The sequence below is a fragment of the Pseudopipra pipra genome, chromosome 1 (genome assembly GCF_036250125.1).
Source record: "Pseudopipra pipra isolate bDixPip1 chromosome 1, bDixPip1.hap1, whole genome shotgun sequence".
Classification (NCBI taxonomy): domain Eukaryota; kingdom Metazoa; phylum Chordata; class Aves; order Passeriformes; family Pipridae; genus Pseudopipra; species Pseudopipra pipra.
This window is the reverse complement of record NC_087549.1, coordinates 96,857,479-96,881,385: the sequence shown is the minus strand read 5'-3', so window position 1 is coordinate 96,881,385 and position 23,907 is coordinate 96,857,479. Positions and strand designations below refer to the sequence as shown.

The 23,907-nt window shown below is 39.2% G+C and overlaps 1 protein-coding gene across 2 annotated transcripts in view; it reads left to right on the top strand.

Moving 5' to 3' along the window:
• The first annotated feature begins 4,848 nt into the window (after positions 1–4,848).
• Positions 4,849–23,907, top strand: part of LOC135419770 (collagen alpha-1(XV) chain-like) — a 126,292-nt gene continuing 107,233 nt past the window's right edge. The window contains exons 1-2 of one of the 2 annotated variants that reach the window (XM_064666583.1): positions 4,849–5,163; positions 5,281–5,363. In XM_064666583.1, coding sequence (XP_064522653.1) covers positions 5,153–5,163; positions 5,281–5,363 — 94 coding nt within the window. In that variant the 5' untranslated portion in view covers positions 4,849–5,152. The remainder of the gene's footprint in view (positions 5,164–5,280; positions 5,364–23,907) is intronic. The other variant, XM_064666575.1, reaches the window with a different exon arrangement.

Below are 23,907 nucleotides of genomic sequence, written 5' to 3'. Positions count from 1 at the left end.
TCATGCTTTTCTAATAAGTTTCATGTATGCCTGCTTATAACAGAAGTATCACAGCGTTTTTCTTCTTCTGGTTATGCTGCCTGGTGAAAGACTGAGTCAGAGTTTGTAGAGGGGAAATACATACGCCTAAACATTTATTCTTGGTTTACTTGCCACATAGTGTCAGGTAATTTACCAAAACTTCCCTTTCCTTCTGCTTTCTAACTGGCTTCCAGTGGTCTTAGCTTTGTCCTCATCTCTTCCCAACTTCTTATCCCAGGCTTTTCACTCCATCTTATTCTTCTTCTTGCACATCTTTTTTCTGTATTATTCATCCATTCTCCTAATTTTTCCCATCTGTGTGCCCAACAGTCCTGGTCTCTTCCCTTTTCAAAAATCATCTCCCAACATAAGTATTGATAGGAGATTCCTTTCTTTCTAGGGTTTCCATTGCAACCTTCAGGTCCCTGATCTCTCTTTGCCTTCTTTGCCAATCAGCCCCGAGTGAAAGATTTTTCACAGTGTTTTTTATAATACAGTGAGGGAGGGATAGAGTAGGCAGAAAATCAAATTACTTGAAATTAAGTACTAAAGAGCTAGAAAACGCCAGCATTCTTTAGCTGTGTGACCTTAGTTTGTTCCGTTCTGTAGGTTATTATACAACCTTGTCTTAAGGTACATAAATGCGCACTCTCATTCCTTCATAAGCATATCTTAAAAGATATATTTATAGCATTTTTTATAAGGTGCTTTGTTGAAAGGAGAAAAATGCAGAAAGACAGATATTGAAGCATTTGTTATGCTTGTGAGAGTGTATTACCAAACCACTGTGAAATTAGCCATTTAGCAGCTGATTATATTCAAAGCCGAAATGTCATTCAAAGTTTCTAGATGAATTGATACATCCTGCAGCAAACCATCACTTAAATGATGCACTCTGATTGGCAATACCTTTTCAGGAAGCCAAGACACAAGAAATGAGTCTGTGTGTGAACAACTGGTTAAAAGAGGGGCAAAAATGTGAGGAATATACAGACAGCCCTTGTAGCAGAGATTGGTCAGCACTGTAATCATACAGAGATTGCACTGACTGCCTTATCACAGAATCAAAGAATGGTTTGGGTAGGAAGGGACTTTAAAGATCACCTAGTCCCAAACCCCCTCCCATGGGCAGGGACAGCTTCCCCTTGACTAGGTTGCTCAGAGCTTCATCCAACCTGGCCCTGAACAGGGCTGGACCATCCACAACTTCTCTGGACAAGCTGTTCCAGTGCCTCAGCACCCTCACAGCAAAGAATTTCTTCTAATATCTAATCTAAACTTACTATATTTCAGTTTAAAGGCATTCCCACTTGTCCTGTCACTACATGCTCTTGTAGTTTCTGTCCATCTTTCTTGTAGGATTCAGTGGAGGCAAGCGTTTACATGACTGCTGAGTGGTGAAGTTTGCTGATGAGGAGTTTTTTTGCTAAGGATGGGGCAGATTGTAAAGAATTACAATTGAGTCTTCTAAGAGTGAATAACTGCAGAATGAAATGGTAGATTAAATTAATTTTTAATTAATTAAGACATTTTCATTAAGATATTTAATAATAATTAATTAATTAATTAATTAATTAATTAATTTTCTATTTGTTATAAATTTATTCAAAGTGGGAAAAGACATCCTAATTACACATAAAATTACCTCCTAGGTGCAAATTATTGAGCTTATGAATGTTCCATGGAAATGTCGTCTTGGCTCCAGTCAAGAAAACACATCAGTTGTGTTCCTCTTCAGAAAAAACAGAGAAAATTGCTATGTTACTCGAGAAATCTTGGGATTATTTGCGTCATGTACAGTTATGATTCCCCTGACTCCATTAAAGATCAAAAATTTTGTCCAAAACCACCAAAACTCTGAGAAAGGCTAAAAAAGATAACTAGAGATGTGGAATGGTTGCAGCACAATAAATGACCAAGTTCACACTTAGTACAAAAAGAACACAAAAGGGTATATAAAAGAGGCTTCTGAAATCACAAAGGGCATGGAGAAAACAGGAGCACTCTATTCATTTCAAGAACTTGGAGACACTGAAGAACATCAGCAGGACCTAAGCTGAAAACAAAGAAGCAGAGACTTCTTAATGAAAGGTGTAACTGAGCAGTGGACCTTCTTGCTGGAGGATATTGCAAATGCCAAACATTTGTACAGGTGAAGGAGAAATCTAGGCAGAAGAGAAATATTTTATTCTTTTCTAGTGTGGTTCTTAACTCACTCAGGCCTTCCTGCAGACTGCTTCTCTAACACTAATGTTGCACAAGAATATTCCTATGAGGAATTATAGAGGATTATAGAGGATAGAAATGCACAGCTAAGAAATTTCTGTTGTAGCAGGAAAAAAACAAACCTCTGATGATCAGAAATGTAAGAACAGCCAGCCAGACTAACACAGTGAATGGATAAGAACTGCAACAGCAGAATTATCGCCTGACATTTCAAGTCTTAAGGAATGCAATCAGTTGACAGAGTTAGCAAAAGTAAACAAAACTTTTGCCTGGAAAACGGAGATTTTTAACCAGAAGGAAAACTCCAGCTGGAGACAGTACCGAAGGAAAGCACATATGCCCTAATTCAAAGAAGTCCTGTTGTGTTTGAAAAGGAAGAGATAAACAGTAGGGTTAATACTGCATGGATGTGTACAAATGTCACTGCCCTTGTGAGGAGCAAGATATACATGGATGGATAGATATAGCAGATACAGAGAGCCTATTAATATTCGGTAATTCCTGGGACTACAAATGAACACTGGAAACTCAAAAAATCTCAATGCCCTACAGGAGTGGGCATAACAAACTGTTTATATTTAGAGGTTCCTCCACTGCTGTCCATTCAAAACTAACAGCCTGCAGAGGTCAAGAACATGCTTTGTCTAATAGTACTAAAAATATTGAGCATTGGCTAGACACGTTAAATACATGTTAAAATGTCAAGCAGAAACTAAAGGCGCTCTCAGCAGCATTTCATGAAGATCATCTGCATGAACAGCATATTACCCATGGGAGAAGGGAGGTGTTACTTCCCTCTTTTCTATGGGTTTTCTAAAACCAGAGGAAAAATCCATCTAATAATTAAATCTTTGCTGCTTATATTGTAAAAAAAAAAATCATTATAAATTTTATAAATCTGCAGGCTGATTATACACAGGTCTCTTAATTAGGTTAGTCTACATTTTGTGTACGGAAAGATAGAAAGTTCTTTATTTTCTGTGGAAGGAGGGAACTGAGTTAAAAAATAGTTTGGCAGGACTAATAATGGCTCTTGGTAGCTATTGCTAAATATTACCTGAAAAAAATAGAAAAGCGAGTCAGGCTGTATGCAAATATATTTTTCAGGAATGCTTAGAAACTCAGTATTTTCTCCTACGATAATATATATCTAGTGTCTAAGATAAAGGCATAAGATAAATGCTTTTTGTATATGATTTGCCCACATGTTACAAACTGTTCCTATAGGCAGCACAGCTGGTGGTGGTAACAATGGAGAAACTTCAGGGAGAGAGAAAGGAAAGAGATCACAGCCTCCAGTAGAAAAGATGAATGATGAAACTTTTTTTCAGCCCTGATATAGTACTATGGGACTGAAAAAGGGGGGCCCTTGGTCCTCTGAAGGAGACAAAACAGTATGTGTGTTTATAATAAGACAATTGATTAAAAGACAGTTTGATCTCTTGCTTCCTTGTCATTATGCAGAAGGTCAGCCTGTGGCTTAGCTAAAAATATACCTGGAGAGAGCTGACCTGTTATGATTCTTAACCTAAAGGCGGAGTCTGTGGCAGAATCAAGATTCTAGATTTTAAAGGCCTAACATCTGTATTTCCTAATTTAATAAAATATAAATAAATAAACAAGCAATCAAAAATCCTCAACTACTGCAACAACAAAAAACCACACTCAAATAACCCCAATCACAAATCTCCCCTAAAATAACCAACTAAACAAAAACCCCCAGACTCAAGCATTTTATTCACTGTATAATGAAATTCTCCTTAATTCTGTTTATTGATTGGGATTCTCCTTTCATTACTGAAAAATCTTTACTCCTATTTGTCTCCTGCTCTCCTGGGTAAGCCCATTTTTAGTTTTGACTTTCCTAAAATGATCTCCAGCACCTTTAAGCCTAGACTTACTAAGAGCCAATTGGTCTCTTTCCATATGCAGTGCTTTCCAGGCTCCTTCTGTCCCAGTCAAAAAGTGACAGTTGCAGCCTTTGTTAAACAACTCTTGGCTTAAAAACTGTCTGATTAACCTCAAGCATATTCTTGCAGAATTTCTTCTTTGAGCAAGAATTAGCTTTGAAGAACTACATGTGAAAAAAACGCTTTTCACAAAGGTAGGAGGGAGGGGTGAAATAACACTTTTAATGGAAACTACAAGAAAAGCTCAGCTACAGGATCTCTATAGGAGACATAAGTACAGCTGCTGAGGTAGAGACACACTCTTAAACTACATGCAGGGTGTAAATCTTTGTAAATAGGAGTATTAACCTTAGAGAACTTGTCAGAGAGAAGCGTGTACTTTGAAATGTCTCTGTAGATGACAGAAAATCTCTAAGACAGTGCAGCTCCCAGGTATATGTTGCCACTTAACTGGGGCTGCTCCGTCCTGCTCATATCTAAAAATTTGCTTCTGATAAAGTTTGGCTAAAATGACGAGGGAAATGTCCCATTCCACATAAGTATTTATATCATTAGCTATGTAATGCTGGATTGAAGGATGTTGGAGGTCATGTTTTATTGGACAAGTAAGTGGAGGTTATGACTGGGCGGGGGCGTCAGAGGGGGAAGCTGGAGAAGCTGTGCTACTGTCTGTCAGGGTATACAGTAAAGACAAGGCTGTACACAACGCTGGGATGGTGTGCAGCAGTAAGGGGTGTCCATCAATAAATAAAGTAGGAAGTTTTCGGCAGTGGTCTGACAGGAAAGTCTACACGGAGTCAGATTTCAGAGCTGGAGCAGTGAATTGCAGTGAGTCACACAGAGAGCCTGAGTGCTGCCTTTGTTCCACTTGTGTCTGAACGTTGGAGGAGAAACAGCGGGCTCCAGTTTTTATTGACTTCTTATTTTCATAAACGTAAAACTCATGTGCACTGAACTTTTTCCTCACTTAAGTTCTTTCAACTGACTTTCAAAAAATGCTCTCATGGTAAGAATTCTTGCTTCTAAATTTTACTTTTCCTTTTTTTCCCCTTGTGTTTCTGTATTACACTCTTTGGTCTCATTCTTCCCCCACCCCCCTTTTTTTTTGGCACACCTGCTCCAGGCACGCCTGGTGGACCTGGGACTTGCTGCTGCTCCTCTTTGGCTTGTCAATCCATGCTGGTTCAGCAGCTCAGATCATAGAAGGTAAGACTTCTCCAAATAGTGTTTATCAATTGAGAGTAACTGTGAATTTTAAGATATGCTTTCCTAATATGGAAAGAGACTCTACATTTCACATCTTCATTTTCTCTGCTACTTACTATTCATCATTTTGTACAGGAAAGCTGCTGCAAGTTAAGACCTTAAATTCCCATTCGTTCTGGATAAGGGGAAATAAATACATTGGTTCCCCAGCCCTAAGGTAGCCTATGGTACCTGCTCTCTCAATATTTCTTCAGAGTGTAATGATTAACAGAAAGTACTTAAAAGAAATTCAGAATGCTGAATGTTTTTACAATTAGGATAGATGTATGTGTCACTGTGGACATATCAGGAATGTGCCAGGCATGGTGTGAGTGCAAAGACATAGATGTGATGCTTGTTTCAGTGCATAGAGATTTCTCCTGGTAAGTGACTGAACAAATTGTAATTTTCAAATCTCTTGAGTTAAATGTTTAGTTTTATCAGCCCAGTCTTTATGAACTTTCTGTGAAAAGTCTTGTGGTAACTTCAGATCATATGTTCTTGTAACAGAGCCAAATTCCTCAGCATCTCTGGAAGACACAGCCTCACATTTAACTAGTGAGAGAGAACACTGTTACATGCAATTTTGAGAAAAGTGAAAATGCTTCATATCTTACTTTTCCATTATGAGCAATGATACTTACGTCAAAAAGCTTTTTTACTACCTTACAAAAATAATTGGAATTTGTCATGTAACTGACCCCTAGATAACTATGAGATAGGAGCATTAGGAATTATTGATGGGCAGTAGATATCACACATGAAGACTTTAATGTTACTCAGACTGTTTTTTTCCTTTTTAACTGACACTGCCATTGATAGTGCATCTGAAAGCCAGAGCTCCAAGTAGTTATTTCAGAAAGAGAAAAAGCCACAGCTTAGTTATCACTAACAAATGTTGTAAGTGCAGATGAGAAATATGTAATGCTGTATTACATGTAATTAATTAAAGAAACAAACTGGAATCAGCTATTAGAATTAAGAAATGTATATCTGAATAATGACAGAAATACAATATATTGTATATCCATTGGAGGTAGATCTGTTGCATCAGATGAAAATGTTTTTCTTGAGCTGATGAATGACAGTCCATGAGAGAGATCTGGACAGGAGAGAACCAAATTTTGGCACATAAAATTTAATAAGCAGAAGCTCACTAGAACTACAAGCATAGTGACAAAAACTGCTTTCCAGGATTCTCCAGCCCAGTGATTAATGCTGCACTGCTTTTCTGAGCCTGACCTCTGCTTTATCTATCCATATCACAGATTGATATCTCTAGATTCCTTTTAATGAAAGAGAAACTGTGAATGAGTAAACGTGGTTTTAGACGAACGGTGCAGGTGCCTTCTGTTGTACCACTGTACCATTTTACCAGCTATATGCAAAGGAAAAAAATGCCTTGAGGTGTTCTTGAGTTGATTAAATAATGTCAAGAAAATTGCTCAGGGATTGAATTATTCACTGAGGGATGGAGAAGGGGTAACTTATTTTTTACCAACCTGAAGTCAAACCAGCCACTCTCACAATTTATAGGAGAAAAGTTTGCCTTCTTTGCCTTCACCATCTCTATCTTCTTGTTTTCCCAAGGGGAGCACTGAATTGCAGAGCAGGGTTGAGGGTGCAGATTAAAACAGAAGCTTCAGCAGCCCTCCAGCAGAGGGCTTGAGCTCTGCCATGCCTTTGTGAGAGATACATGAGAGATATTAGAAAGATTAGTTAGGAAATGTTGATTGGTTTCAGGAACAGTGTTTTGACCAAGTCTTTTTCTTCTTGAGGAAATTCTCTAGTTATGGATATTTCCTAGAGAGAAGGAGAGGGAAAAAAACAATGGTGGGAAATTGTAGGGGAAAAATTCAGTCTTTGTTTTAGAACTTCTGGGTTCTAATTTAACTGCTTAGTGAAGTTGTGAGGTGTTGGACCTTTTGTTTCAGTGAAGTGTTGCTTTAATTTCCAAGTCCTACAATGTGTGGCTACTTCTTTCATTGTAGAATGAAACAGACAATACAACATTTAAAACCTTATATTTAAAGTAGTGAACTACATTTAAAAATTTGAAATATTTAATTCAGAACTTTAAAATTCAGTTGCACAGTTTGCAAATTGATGGGATTTGGTCATTATTTCACCAAAACTTTTAAGAAATACAGTGATCTTGCTTTAAACTGGAACTGAACAGGAGTTCTGAAATCTCAGCAGATTCTGTGAGTTAGAATTCTGAATTTTTACTATCTCTGTTGAAAGATTTTAGTTCATTTCACTGCAGCTAGCTTTGCACATGTACAAAAAGGTAAGGAATAAAATGCCTTCTTCCTTGTTATCCAAATACAGTGTAATTTGAACTATGGAGGCCTTTTGCAGATTTTGTCCTGTTTTCACAAAAATTGTGCAAATATAGTACTCTATTCTACTTGGGTTTGCGTGGGAGAATTAAAGATATATTGGTGCCTTAATAAATTACTTCATCTCTTCGCTTTAGTTCAATTGACAATTAAGCCTGTATCTCTCTGTTCATGAAAGCGTAGTCTGTCTTACCCTATCTGGCACTGCCTTGTGGTGCATGTACTTGACCTTTAATTATGTCTGATAATGTATCTTTGACTTACACTGATTACCCTGTCTGCTCTTTCCATATTTTGCATCTTCAACAACAAATTAAGTTAGTGAATAGAAGGTGCTCAGAACACAGTCCTGAATATGCTGGCACCCAGACTGTAGACAGAACTTAAGCTGGAAAATCTCAGTGCTAACCCTGAAGAAGTTTGAATGATAGACTCCTCCCTATTACTTGCTCTAGCCTCTTGCAGAAGTCACATTTATCTTTCTAGGCTACCTAGGCAGTTGTCAGTGTTTTTAAGTTCTTGGCATTCAAATCAGTGCATGTGTTTCAAAAAAAATAGAAAAAAAATATTTAAATGTATGTGGTTCTGCAGTTTATATTATGTTTATGAGCTCTAAAAGAAGCTTTACAAATTTCTCATTGACATCTGGGTTTTATTATTAGCCAAGCTGAACAGCACTTTCTTGGCCTAAGCAACATGCTTAGCAATAGTTTACATAAAGCAAATATTTGTCTCTTTCATTGGCTCTCTGTACACAAAAAGACTGTAATTAGGCTGTTGACATAAACTTTGCACTCATGACCTGCTGAGTTTAATGGAGGAATCCTGAATTATTGACTTCCATTGGCTGATGATCAACTGATGTTATTCATACAAGCAGCTAGCTGAAATTTCTCTTCACAATGAACCAACATAATGAGTGTAAAAAAACATGTATATACATGTAAAATCTTGTTTCTATCAGGTAATTGCTGTATATGCTTTAAATGTTAAATGTGTGCAATCACACGTGATAGGGATGGTTCAGTCTATTCTTTCCAAAGACACAACACAATTACAGTGATGTTGGTCTGTATGAAGCACAGTACTTCATAAAGAGACCTTAGATGGCACTATATCCTCTTGTACCAGACTGAGCACTTGGACATCATTAAACTGCACTTGAGTCTAAATTGAATAAGCCACTGTTATCTGCCTGTCAGGCATGTCTTCAAGCTGTTACCAGCTGTTGTGCATGTTTTTAATGTGGAGCTGAGCCTGGTTTCATAGCTGATAAAAGGTCTTTCCATGCAAAACATAGTAATTTACTATAGAAAATCAGTTGGGTTCAGTTGAGGTCATCTCTTTCCGCAGCTGAAGACATTGGTAACACCAGAAGAATGAACCTGATTTAGAAAACTTGTTCCTTTCTGTCACTTTTCTAAATGGATTCATTTTCAGGGTAACACCCTCTACATGTTAATTCTCTTGGAAAAAACCTACATGTTTCCTAAGCTGCTCTACCAGGCAACAGAAGATTTTTTGAGTCTTTTTTGAGGCCTCAGAAGGGGAAACCAGCTGGGTTGGATGTAGTGTTATAATAACTGTCTTCATTTCCTCTCTGAAGGCATCCTGGTCACATTGGAAGCCTGCAGTAAGAAGTTGTTTCCATGATCTGAATAGAACTCAAAATCTCAGTTTTGCTTACATTTGCCACTAAATGGTGTTTGAAGGGCCATTTCAATGAATGAACTCAGGAGAAAAGATTTGATTGCACTGTTTATGTTTGGAATATTCAAAGGGCTCCAAAAAACTTGTTTCTTATTCTAACATGTTAATTACCAAATCAAACACTTGTTTTGGAGGCTGCCTGTCCCTTTGGCTGTGATTTCTTCCCCTTTCCTTTACTGTGTTAGCTGCGAATGGGTTTGTTTTTTCTTGTAATTGTATCTCACATTTGAACAAATTCATGCAGTGGCTTTGCCAATTTATGCAGTGTGCCTTGGATAGGAAGACAGTGAATTTTAGAGTATAGTGAATTCTGATTGCTGTATTTGAGATGTCTATCATCACTATTTTTAAGTCCCCAAAAGTCTTTTCCCATTTGGCCAACCCACACAATTACAGCAGGTTTAAAAACCAACAGAATTAGCCAGCACTTTAGACTGTGCTGCATTCTGTTCACATAATCTTCCCATCTCTAGTAGCTCCTGTTTCCAAACCCAGAAAGTCATAGACATTGCAGACAGTAGAGTGCATGTAGAATTCTTCCAAAGAACAAGTAAAATCGCCAAACCTCAATTTTAATGTATTTGCATATGAGGAGTGTGAAACGACATGTAGAACTGACAGAGCCAAATGTGCCCTGTCAAAGAATTGCAGTATTTTAAATGAATTTTGGCTGGTTTACATTCCAGTCTGAGAAGACCCAGGGTCTGAACTAAGTTTTTTTGAAGGGTTCTGAGAAGAATCAGGGTTTTCTGGAGGAACTCAAGCAAGTTTTATTCCAAGCATTGAATTGATGGAGGCCTGAATCTGGTAATATTGATTCAGTGATGAGGTGTTAATTTGAATTGCATCATCATTCATGGTCTTTGCTTCATCGTCAGTACTGAAGACAAAATATTGACAAGAAAGGGTTTGGGGCAGTACTTGGCAGCCTCCAGGGTCTCATGACTCTGGGTATACCTTCCCTGCTGCCACTGAATCCACTCCTTGCAGTCATCAGTTCCTATCATAGTGACTTATAACTGCTTGGATAGGATTAAATTCCAGTCCTATTTGGGGCATATCTTTCTCTAAACTGTGAAATCAGAGTTCCATACGTAGTCAGGATGTCTGCCTCTGCTTCTTTGGAAAGCTAAATATAGCTTTTGGCTTTCTCTTTTTTTGTGGTCAGTGACTAAGAGGGCATTGTAGTACCTGGTCATTATTCATTGCATTTTATATTCACTTCCCTTCTTACAAGTGATATATATTACCTAGCTCAAGGAGAACAGAATCCACCCAGAAAAAATTTTAATTCTGTGCTGCCTGCTAAAGAGTAAGTTTATGACTCTTGAGAAAAAGAATAGTGCTCCGAGACATGCTTCAAAGTTTCCTACAAGCTGTGGATATTCTGAATATCCTGTAATTGGGGTTTACTGCAAAACAGTTTCAGAACATAAACCAGCATGACATCCAAGCTCTGATTCATCTCTGGTGATATTTCATATAAGTAAACTCAAACAGTAAAAGAAAGCATATGAGAGTTGGAAACAGGGTCAGGTGGCATGGCAAAAATATAGAGACACCATCTGATAGCACAGGAATGAGGTCAAGAAAGATTGCAGGGGCATGGAAACAGCCCAAGTACTCAATGTCTTCTTTGCCTTGCTTTTTTACTGGTAAGATATCCCTTCAGGAAACAGCCCCTGAGCCCATTTGGAAAGTCTGAAGCAATGAATACTCCTTCATTGAGGAGGACTGAGTGAGGAAACATTGAAACCAGCTGGACATAGGCAAGTCCACAGGACCTGGTGGGACACATCCCTGAGGATGGGAAGGAAACCAATGTCACTCCTATTATCAAGAAGGGCAAGGAGACTCCTATTATTAAGAAGGGCAAGGAGCAGGATCTGGGGATCTGCAGGCTGATCAGCTCACCTCCGTTACTGGGAAATGTGGGAGTACGTAATTGTGGAAGCCATTCTAGTAAGAACAAGGTGATTAGGAGTAGTCAGCACATATATGTGAAGGGGAAAATCATGCCTGAGAACCTCATAGCCTTCTGCAATGGAATGACCAGCTCAGTGCGTGAGGGAAAGACAGTTGATATTTGTGGTCTTATGCTAGACTTTCAGCACTCTCTCTTGCTAACATTAACATTGATAGACTCATGAAGTATGGATTAGATAAGTGGACAGGGAGGTGTATTGACAACAGTCTGACATACATGTGCTTGAAGGGGTGTAATCAGTGGTATGAAGTCCAGTTACTGGGTGCCAGTTACTGCTACATTAATATACTACCCGGGGCCCCCTGGTGGTCTAGTGGTTAGGATGTGGTGCTCTCACCGCCGCGGCCCGGGTTCAATTCCCAGTTAGGGAACTCCTCTGGGCAGATGGAGCTCGTCAGCCCTGTAAGGCCATCCATCTAAGAGAAGGTAACTCTAAACAAACCTACGTCCTGAGGACCTCGCTGCTACTGTCCAAGCTCACTCGGCCCCGGCAGATGAACCTTAGGATTAAAGGGTGGGCTCAGTTCAGCGCACACTGTGTCTCACCTAAAAAATCCACTGCGCAGGCTGGAAGGGTAAAGACCTTTCCCAAATCTTTGTTCGCGAAGACTGGCCATGAATATACTACCCTGTGGTGCGTACTGAGACCAACACTTCTTAACATCATTAACAACATGGATGATGTGATAGACTGAACCCTCAGCAAGTCTGCAGATGACACAAATCTGGGAGAAGAAGCGGATTCATGGGATGGTTGTGCTGCCACTCAGAAAGACCTTGACAAGCATGAAAAATGCATTGATACAAACTTCCTGACATTCAGCCAAGTCCTGAAGCTGTTGAGGATGAACCTAGTACAAGATAGGGTAGGACTGGCTGGAAAGTAGCCTTGCTGGAAAGGACTTGGAAGTTTTTGTGGACAAACGGATCATGAGCCACAATGTATGCCATGGCAAAGGCAGCCAAAAGCACGACAAACAATTACATGAAAAAAGAAGCACTTCCCCCAACAAAAGAAGATGGTGGAGGACACTTTGCTCCATGTATTTTCCACTTGATTTTTTAGAAAGTGTCATTGAAACTTCAGAGCATATCAGTTATGTGCATTCAGTTTCTGTTTAGGAAGTACTATTTTCTCAGACTGTCATTATATTGGTGTTCTAATTAGATAAGCTATTTAACTAGAAAGTACTACATGATTTTTACAGACTACAATGTAAGAGATATCACTTTTGTTCTGGGAAAAAAAATAGTGGAAGGTGACCAACAGAAACTCAAAATTGCCTTGGAAGAAACCAGAACTACTCCACTAAAGCTAAACAAACCAAACTGAAAATGCCTTCTAATGGAAATTACTACCTTACCACAAACTTACCTGAATGTCCCAGGTAGAATCTGGTCCCATAATTACAAGCGTTCCCTGCAAAAGTTTTACAACTTGTTGAGCCATGAGCCATACTCATGTGAAAAACAGGCACCTAGAGAAAGCAGATCAGTTTGGGGTGGGAACTATGTAGCTTTTCTAGATGTATTATTTTCTCTTCCCTGATGGTACCAAAGATACTGAACCAGATGACAGTATACATTAAATTCTTTTCCACCCTCCCCCTGCTATTTTACATGGATACTGTATGTATGTGTTTGATGTCTTCATTTGATAACTGACAGCTGACAGGCATACATTGCAGGTACAACATTCCAGAAATACATTATTTTAGAGTTGTTGCTCTTTGTCCCTGTATTTCTTTCTGACCCACAGAAAAGTTTTGGCTCAGTACTGTTATGTTGCATTAGAAGGTGAATCTTTAGGTGTCAAAGGGTTGTTGTGGACAACTGAAAAAAATGTGCTGGCAGCTTGCTTAATTAGTAGGCATTGCTGTGTATATGATGGTCTACAAAGCAAACTGAGGGGAAAATTATGCAAAATCTAAGGCTTTTCTAGGAATCCTCTCATATTTGGAACTCCTAACATCAAAGTATCCATTGATCAGGCTCAATAATCCTTTTTCCAGTCCATTGGCTGGATCACAGGGTGAGGTGTGAGGGAACAGTGCCTCCCCACAGTAAGGATCTTTATTTCTGCTCTCCCACTTCAGTTAACTACATACTAACTTAATATACTGCATCGCTTCTGGGAATATGATGCTTTTTTATTCTCAGAGGCCCAAAGTGTTAGCTTTTCTTAGTCTTTCCAAAAGCTGTTCCAGTTCCATCTATTACAACACTTTGCCAAACCAATATATCTCTTGACTTGGTAGAAGGAACCACTAATCTATAATGAATGCTCCACAGTAGTACTGCCACTTTGTGGTGCTTGTGGGTGTGTCTATGTGTGACTCTAACCCTTTCCTGCAATTCACTGTAAAAAACAAGCAAACATTTCATCCTGTTCAGACTAGCTGTGAATGTGCTTTAACACACATGGTTTCGGTTTTTTTATTTTCTGTCTTTAGTTTCTTTCACATGCAATTACAGGAAAGGTATATGACACGTGAGTTTTGCAAGTTTTCTCTGCTGAAAAAATCTGGCTCTTGATGAAAATAACCTATCAGATATTGTAGTGAAATGGTATTAATGTAAAGACACTTATCTGAAAGAGTTTAATTAGAGTTCTTTAAAGTATGATATATTAGTGTATAACTGTGTTTGTTTTGACAAACAATAGTTGACTGAACTACTGCTAAGGTGGCCTTATATTATAATCAAGGCCTTGATTCTTCATGTATATTTCTTGCCTTTTTTTTTACTATTTTTTTGGTTGTTGTTGGGGTTTTTGTTTGTTTATTCGGGGAGGCCAGGGGTTTCTTCTGATGCACTTATATTGAAACATATATCTATCATAAAATGCAGATCTGACAAATAGGTACCACATGGCAACTTCCTGGTCCAGAGATATGATGAGAGCCAGGGAGTGGGGGTGGTGTTCAGTATAAGTATAAACATGCATAAAATTTAAAGGATGCATTCTCAGTAGAAAAATAAACAGAACACTGTTGACCCAAAGTATTGTAGCTCCTTTTTTACATTTCTCTTATAGAATTTCAAAATACAGAATGGAATTGTGGTAACTCTGTTAATGCTTTGCCCACACCAACTTTGACTTGTTCAACAAAAAATTTTTCATTTAAAAAAAAAAGTTACTTTTATTCTCGTATTCTAAGTGTCTTTCAAGATATATTATTTCTGTACCCATTGCAGAATTTCCATAAAGAGAATTCAAAAGAAGTTATTGCCTCCTTTGGCTCCAATACAGTCAGCAGAACAAAAGCTCACTAGTAAATACATGATTTAGTACAAATCCCTGAGACAGCTATGGGGAAAGCTAGACTATCTACATGAATACTTTGTATTTCCCTCTGTTCTGTGTATAATTACAATACTGTAGCCATATGTTGAAGTATTTTGGAAATATTTACTATCCCTGTGTGATACGTTTATCTGATAGGAACAAAAGTTGGTTTTCCCCTCTCTGAATATTTAGCTCTGCTATGTTTTCTCTTCTTATGGATAAATCTCTAAATGTAGGACAGTGCAAGACAAACAATGCAGACTGAAATCCATGAAGGAAAATATGTTAGAATGACACCATTGTCCAAGTAATTAGTAGGCAGTGTTTATTTCCTCACTAAGGAAGCTGGGGCAACTGTGTGCCTCAGACTCTCTTTGGCCTTACCATTTTTGATTTACAGTATGTAGAAGGAGCAAACTTTGCATTTTGAAACCAGAAGAGGCAGTGAAGCACTCCACACTTGTCTCTACATCCTCTGCACAAGGATCAGGGAAGAACTTGGTCATAATACCTGTACCTATCCTGAAGTGCAAGTGAACCAGTTTGACAGGCTTTGGATTGTTCTCTGCATTCTCTATAATGGTCATGAGACAAAGAGTTCTCAATTGCCAGATTACTTAAAATACATTTTGAAGTTTAAAATTCTTTCTTTTTCTCTGATCTTTCAGGGGCCCATGGTCAGACAGGTTACACATACCACAAACTCTGTGGTCCATCCTCCTCTGCGGCTGTTCCACCTTTGTCTCAGTTTAATGAGACTGAAGTGTTTTGCTAAGAAGGATGAGTTATGAGGAAGACCAAGCTCCTCCCTCTAAGCAATTGTAAATCCAAAATTAAGAGTCTCCAATTGAGGAAGTATGGAGAAAAAAAAAGATAACAGCCCTTTATTAAAGGATATATGTGTATTGGCAGAACAACAAAATAACACAAAAACAACTAAACAATAATCCTGTACCCAAAAGTCCCCTTCAAAAAGGAAACAGTCCAGTACTTTCCGCCTTTTGGTGCAATTCCAACCACGTTGGATCACTGGAGGAGCAGAGCCTGCAGTGCTCGGTGCTGGTCGGCAGGGGGCGCTGTTGGGCTCTGGCGGTCGCTGCGGGGCCCTGGTGTGCGGGAGAAGCCAAAATGGAGATCTCCCCCCCACCGAGAAGGGGAAGGGGAAAAGGGGCAAAAGGGGAAAAAGGGGTTCTTCCCATGAACTCACACTGTCGGCAGCTGGCTCCAGCTGGGACTCCCCCAAAGGTTCCTTCGCAGAAGGGTCAAACCTCTCCGATGAAATCTGAACAAGTCCAGGCTGGGGGCAGAACAGGGCGAAGGAGAAAGGAAGTGAACAGGGGCCAGAAGCAGACAGATGACCCCGCCGAAAAAACCAAAACAAACTTTGGATCTCCCCACCCACACACACCTCCTTCCTGAGTCAGGGCAAAAGTGGAGAGTGACTGCCGTTTCCCGAGGAAAAAAAAAGAAAAAAAAACTCATCAGCCCCCCACCCACCCCCCCAGTCTTCTGAGGACTATCAGCCTGGAATGTGGGTCTGCCAGTTAGTTCTTTTGTATGTGTCAATCACCCTAGGCAAACACCCTTCCCCTCCGTCATTCAACATCTTTCTTTTTCAGTGATGCAGGGGAAAGAAAAAAAAATTGCCAGCTCGGTTTTTTTGGAACAAGTAAACCTATGACAACCCTGTCTCAGAAAGACCTTTTCACAGTGACTACAGTTGCAAACTTCAGCTGTTTGGGACAGAGGCAGAATGTACATCTGCATTAATACAAGCAAACCTGTTATTGCAGTGACTATGATGACATTTGGTCCTGAATTATTGTCCTTCTACTATTGCACAAATTAAACTCTCAATATAAAAACTTAAGTCTCTGATTTCAAGAAGTACTTCTCAAAACAAAACAGACCCTGAGCATGGAAAAATGTCTAAAGACAGAAAATTAAAAACTGTCATATTAACGATTTGACTAGCATGATCAATATAGTACTTAAGACCAAATGCATTTTCTTGATATTCTGTTTAAATACATTTTCGTTTTTGCAATACAGAAGAGTATGTAGGAGAATTTCTCCTCTAACTCCAAGACAAAATCTGTTACTTGGAGTTAATTATTTTAAAACACTATCCTGTTCTGTCAGATACGTTTGCCTCAAATTAAAAACCCAGAGGACTTTGTCCTAAATGGGATAAACTCTGAAAATACCAGTTTTGGTGACTCTGTGATCTAAGCTGTGGTTTATTGTTCTGATTCTGTGTTCTGATTCTGATTCCTGCTATATGCATATGTCACAGAAAATAATTTAGGATAATCTCTGAACATTATGAAAGGTTTCCACCCTGCAATATTTATGGGTATTTTAAACTTGAAGCCAACAAGAAGTCCTTGCTGAAACTGGTGCTTTATTTAGCTCCTAAAAGTTAATCTCATACATTGTTGTTGTAGGATCAGGGCTTGAATAAACAAACAAGAGTATGTTGTAAGATTAAGAAAACAAGCACATATTTCTTCCCTTAGTTACCATAAATTTATAAAATGCAATCCAACCTAGCACAGGTGTACAATCATTATTTATACTACTTTCTCCTAACTTTAACTCAGAAACAAATACATATGTACTTCCCAAACTGGAAATCATTCCCTGCTGAAAAAAGACTTGTGCCTATTGTAGTTGTCACTTAAATCATTAATAAATTCTTATGTGTATTCCTCATTATATAAAGTTTTAGAGCTATGTGACCTTAACAAAGAATTACTTTACAGAATTCTATCTTTCAAGACTAAAAATTACTAGACTTAAAAATTTCTTCATGGTTTTGTATTAATCTGATGACACATTTGATGTTTCTCTAGATACAAGAAAGTTTTGACACATTAATAATTTTTTTTCATTCATAGTTTTTATTCATTTAGAAGCCATTTCATGAATATGTCTGTGCTCTAAATATGCACTCATGTTCTTGATAGCAGGTGTAGACTGCCGGGAAGCACCAAAGGCAGTCTTTCCTGTAGTGGTCAGGTGGCTGGAAGCCCCACATGTGAACAAGTGACCTCACCAGCAAGGGCACAGTCCCACAGTTACAAAGCAAAATGAGCAGAGTACGTTTGTTGATAGTAGCCAAGTTCAGCCAAGAGTCCATATCATTGCACAAGTTCACAATGATGAGGAAGGTCCAGTGTCAAGCCAAGAATACAAGTTTTTGGTTAAAGGTCTGGGTCTAAGTGAGTGGGACTATGGCTGGACATGGGCTAGCCAGCTGCAGCATAACACAGGCAGGGGCCAAAAGCAAGATCCTCCGTTTAAAGGGAACTGCCAAAAGAAGGAGCGGGAGGGAAACTGGTTTCTTGGCACTGTTTTTGCAGGGGATGTTAAATGCATAGAAGACCTACAGCTGTCACAGAACAAAGAAGCCTCTGTCCCTGCTCTGGAAATGAACCTCTTTGTAACTGAGGTTTTAACAGATTTTAACATACGATGTTAACATAACACTGTCTTGGTTACCTATCTGGATGCAGAATAAAAAAGCTTCTCCTAGCTTTTACTACAGCTGAAGTGGTTACATCACGAATGTGCATATTATGTGCGTTTGTTGCACAGAAGCAATAGTGTGCTAGCAGCAATTCTTGTCAGATACAAATGGCAGAATGGTAGGAATCTAAGCCCTGACAGATGGCACTATGTAATATCCCTGGTCCAATTGTGCTATTCGAACTCTGTCCCACCTAGGGTGTGGAGGAAAATTTGCAAAGGTTTGTGGTGCAGAGCAGAGCCCCACACTAGTATGGGCATTGTATGATTTGGAGATTGATAAGCTTAGAGATTTCACTATGCAGTACTTCCTCTTTTTCTCAGCTTGTATTGCAAATATGCCAGAAGTTACTCTGTCACTGATGATGATGATGGTGGTGATGATAACGACAATGACGATTGTGATAATGATGATGATGCAATTTTTCTGGGTCCTGGGATTTCCTGCTCTGTCATATTCTTGCTGATCTATTTACACTTACATACTGAGGAAAAATATGCACATTTGCCAAAACAGAGAACCAGATATTCTCTGGATTTGCAATCCCATTTTAAATATTGACATGAAAATTAAAAAATAATGTGGTAACTAACATAATGACTAACAACAAGAAGACCTAGTGAGAGCTGTGTGCAGCTCATAATGATTTGGGGGCAACATAGCTTACACAAAGATACATGATATTTTGTCCAGAGAAAACCTTATTGCCTTCTTATTAGCAATAATTTGTTTTTAACTTTGCTGCCTTGTTTCTATTATTTCAGTATGGCCAACAGAAGAAGTCTGAGAGATGGAATGGCATGTGCTCCTTGAGAACATCCTTCCTTGGCAAACAAAAAAAAAAGGGTTGAAGTTTTCTTTACTGTGTCTGACAAAAGCCAGCAGCCTGTCTTTTGCCAGCAGGAGCAATGTCCTTTTTTTTGCCAAGGGGCTGACCAAGTCCATTGTAATTGTCCTTTATTAAACTGTATGTTAGGAAATGCATAAAGGAATGTCCACAGTGTTCAGAGAGAAATTGCTATTTATAACTGCTTCCAGCCTGCTCTTTCTCTACATTAAAGCATTTTATCCTATGGCCAGCTGTTCAAACATATAGTTCTGTGTATGTAGAACATTGACACTGCTTTGAAGTCTGGATCCTTTCAAAAGAAACTGCCCTTGGCTTTCTGAACTCGGTATTGGTGCTGACTTCTTTTCCCCTGACTATTTTGAATTTCAAACAGGTAATGCAGTTTTGCAGTACTTGAATATAACTCTTCTCAAGGAAAGTTGATTGCAATGCATTTTGTAGAGAAAGTAATTCTATTTTCTTAGGCGTTTCTGTAACACCTCTGACTCCAGGCCATAAACCAGCACATTTGTGAGGGGAGGTGCTCTATGTACCCAGAGTGAAGATACACAAGTGTGACACAGAAGGCAAGAGTTGATCTATGGAGATTAGTGAAGGAAAACAGCTTTTGGATACCTATCAACTTCAAATAATTTTTAGTTGCAGCAGATGGTCTCCAATTACTCCTAAAGGACTTTTATGTAACTAATAGTGGCTTAGTACTTCCACTCTTCTTCACCAATATCCATTTGAGTGAACTGAATGCTAAAATTAATGCAAGAGCTGGGAAGAACTTTTTTAAAAAATTCTGGAAGGAATACAGTTCTTGTTCCTCCAGGCACTAGCTGACTAGTGAAAAGATGCAAGGATTTTTCAAGATTTGAAGGATTTAGTTTTCCATGTCGGGAATCTCTTGCATAATTACTCATTTCAGATTTTCTTGTACTCTAACTTGGGCACCAGCCATCACTGAAGACTAAAGAGAATAATGTCTTGTGAGACAGCAAGTGGGTGCCTTCTGTATTGCTAACAGCGTATGGCTCACTGTGTACAGAAAAAAGTTGACACCTGCTGAGGCAGTGCTAGGGATTTTATTTATCTCTTTTATTTCTGTTGCAGACCAAACCAGGTCTAATTGCTGCTGGATATATCCTTGCATTTGAAACTATGCCAAGGCCAAGGCAAACCTGCTATGATTAAACATAAATTTTATGAGCTTGTAGCTTTGCCTTCCTTAAAAAACCTTATGCTTTCCTCACAAGTTTCAATATGGAAAGACTGCAGAAGTGAGAGTGAGCTGCAGAATCAGCTTTACATAGATTTAGCTCCAAACAAAAGTCAACATTTGCTTTTCTTACGCACATCTGACACTTCTAAAAATATCAACAGCTATAATAATTTGGAAGTTTTTTTTAATGTAAAATGAAACTTTAACATTTTTTTCAACAATTTCCCCCAGTTCTTTCAGTAAATTAAACCTGTTCCAAGATCTCCCAGTTTGGTTGTGGTTCCTGTGAGTCCATTCCTAAGATCATGACTGTGAGAATGATCAACTCCCAGTCAACCCTGAAATTGTGCAGGATCTGCTGCTCCAGCTGGATCTATGAGGCCTAACAGGATTCATCTCAGAATCCTAAAATCCCAAAATCCCAAAATCCCAAAGAGCTACGTGATGTCATGGCAAACCCTCTCAATGATGATTTTTGAGCAGTCTTGGGAATCCAGAGAGGTCCCAGCTGACTGGAAGCTGGTGAATGTTATCCCAATTTTCAAGAAGGGCAAGAAGGAGAAATTACAGGCCTGTCAGTCTCACTTCAGTGCCTCGTAAAGTTGTGGAGAAGATTAGTCTGGGAGGTATTGAAAAACACCTGAAAGACAATACAGTCATTGGTCACAACCAGCATGGCTTTATGAGGGGAAAGTCCTGCTTATCAAACCTGATTTCCTTCTATGACAAGGTAACCTCATTGATCAAGGGAAGCCAGTTGATGTAATCTTTTTGGATTTCAGTAAAACTTTTGATCCTGTCTCTCCTGGGATCCTTCTGGACAAAATGTCCAGCACACAGCTGGATAAACACATCATGCGGTGGGTGAGCCATTGGCTCATGGGTCAAGCATAGGGGGTAAAAGTGAATGGAGTGACATCAGACTGGCGACCTGTCACTGGCAGGGTTCCACGGGACTCCTTCTTAGGCCTTGTGCGCTTCGACATCCTCATAAATGACTAGGGTCTCAAAGAGATACTAAGTAAGTTTGTAGATGTTACAAAATTGGGAGAAGCTGTTTATTTCCTCAAAGGCAGTGAGTCCCTGCAGAGAGACCTCAACAAATGAGAGGACTGGGCAATCATCAACCACATGAAGTTCAACAAAGACAAGTGCCAGATCCTGCACTCGGATGTATGTACAGAATGGGGAGTGAGATGCTGGAAATGAGATGCCAAGGAAAGGGACCTGGGGGTCCTGTCAGTCAGCAGTGCCCTGGCAGTCAGGAGGGCCAACCATGTCCTGGGGTGCATCAGGCAAAGCATCACCAGCCAGTTGAGTGAGGGGATTGTCCTGCTCTGCTCTGCACTGGTGGGGCCTCACCTGGAATATTATGTGCAGTTTTGAGCTATTAGAGAGCATCCAAAGAAGTGCAACAAAGAAGGTGAAGGGCCTTGGGGGGAAACCGTATGAAGAGTGACTGAGGTCACTTGGTCTGTTCAGCTGGAGAAGAGGAGACTGAAGGGAGACCTCATTGCAGTCACAACTTCCTCGTGAGGGGAAGAGGAGAGGCAGGCACTGATCTCTTCTCTGTGATGACCAGTGACAGGACCCGAGGGAATGGCTTGAAGTTGTGTCAGGGGAGGTTTAGGTTGGACATTAGAAAGAGATTCTTCACCCAGAGAGTGACTGGGTACTGTAATAGGCTCCCCAGAAAAGTGGTAAGAGCACCAAGCCTGGCAGAGTTCAAGAAGCATTTGGATGATACTCTCAGGCACATGGTGTGACTCTTGGGGATGGTCCTGTACAGGGCCAGGAGTTGGACCTGATTATCATTGTAAGTCCCTTCCAACTCAGCATATTCTGTGATTCTGAATCCAACTCCTAACACTGTGTCAGTCACAAGATGCAGAGAGCTCAGAGGGGCTACTAGCCATAGAAGTTCTCCCCATGATGTGAGAAGTTCACAGCATTTGATTCAAGTCTTCTAGGGATGCTGGCTCAAAGGTGAGAAAGATGGAAAGATCTCTTGAAATTTTCGTGCTCCTTGCTTTGAAGTCAAGATTAGTCCATGTTCTCCCAGTCCAAGTCTTCCCAGCCCCTTGCTTACTTTCAGGGCTTCTGTACTTCTTGTTGTGGAGCTGAAAGCAGAATTTTGGAAGCCAAGAAGTCCCTGTCTCTGGGGATTTCTGAATTATGAGACTGTCCTGAAGCCATGAACTTGAGATGGCCAGGTGACTTAAAGTCAGTTATAGTTTTATGTTTAGTATCTGATTTTATGTAGTATGCCACACCTGTCACAAGAAGCATACTTGTGTTTTGGCAGAAGTTCATTGACATCATCGAATTTTCTAAAAATCTTTAACCAGTGGGCTTTTTAAAAAACTCTCTTCATTATAAAAATCCTTCTCGAATCACTTAGGGGAAAAAAAATCAGAGCTATGTGCCTGAGTAACAGGAGTATTGTCTGTGGTGTTTACTGGTAGAAAAGAAAATTCCAGCAAGCTGGATGCTGAAATGAATACAAAAGCAATGGAAACATGGGGCCAGTGGAATTGAAATCTTTGCTGTTCTCTGCAAGCTTGGATCCTAAATCAGCACACAGTTTGATAAGGCCATAGAAGCATCATGAGAATCCCAGCACAGACTTGAAAACAGAAACTGCACAGAGGTAAAGTAAGGGCAGATGGAACTTTCTGAATCTTGCCAATATTCTTCTCAGCATAAGTGACTGGGATATGACCAAACTGTTGTGAGATATGACTAATGAGTGGTTCAGTCATTCTGTGCTTCAGTTGGAAATGTTTGGTAGACACTGGAGTGGAGTCAACACATTTGTGCCAAGAACTTTGAAAGATGGCTTCACTACACAGAAATTAGAGGTTGTCCAACATAATTCTAAGTGCTTTATAAAAATTGCTATGAATTCCACAGGTGAATATGGGCTTCCTGATGTATTGAACACATACAAATTTTTGAACACATGTAAAGATTTTTTAAATTCCCAGGAATGTTATAAATACTGTTAAGATAGAAGGGACTTTCATAGAAGATCTCGATCACAGAAAAGCATTTTCAACTACCTATATGAAGAGATTGTGAATTTGGTGCAAAAATTTTTTTCAGAAGTTCTGATAAAAGTTTGAGTTTTGAGGAAGAAGAAAAATTCTTAAGTTACAAACCTTATAAATATCAAAAAGGACTTTGATTTGACCAGTCTTGAGTTTTCCTATTTCTATTATCTGCAATGAAAACCTATCTCATGAAATTTGCCAAGTATCTGATTTCTTGTGTTTTAGTAATAATAACCATAAAGATTACCAGATGCTTTTATCTATCTCTCTTAGCTGACTTATATAGGAAGTGTGAAATCACTGAAGAGTTGAGAGCTGATTTGTTTTTCTACATTTTGTAAGAAGCTGCACAAACAATTTTAATTGCATTCAAATGAGAGAAATATGCCATGCACTGCAAACTCCATAGTTATTTTCCTTTAGCACTATAGTGGCCCAAGAGGTTCATCCAGAAAGACAGACTGGGCATGAAGTTTGGATACGGTTATTGCTGTCTTTGTTACAAGAAATTATATAAAAAGCAGGTAATCAAAGG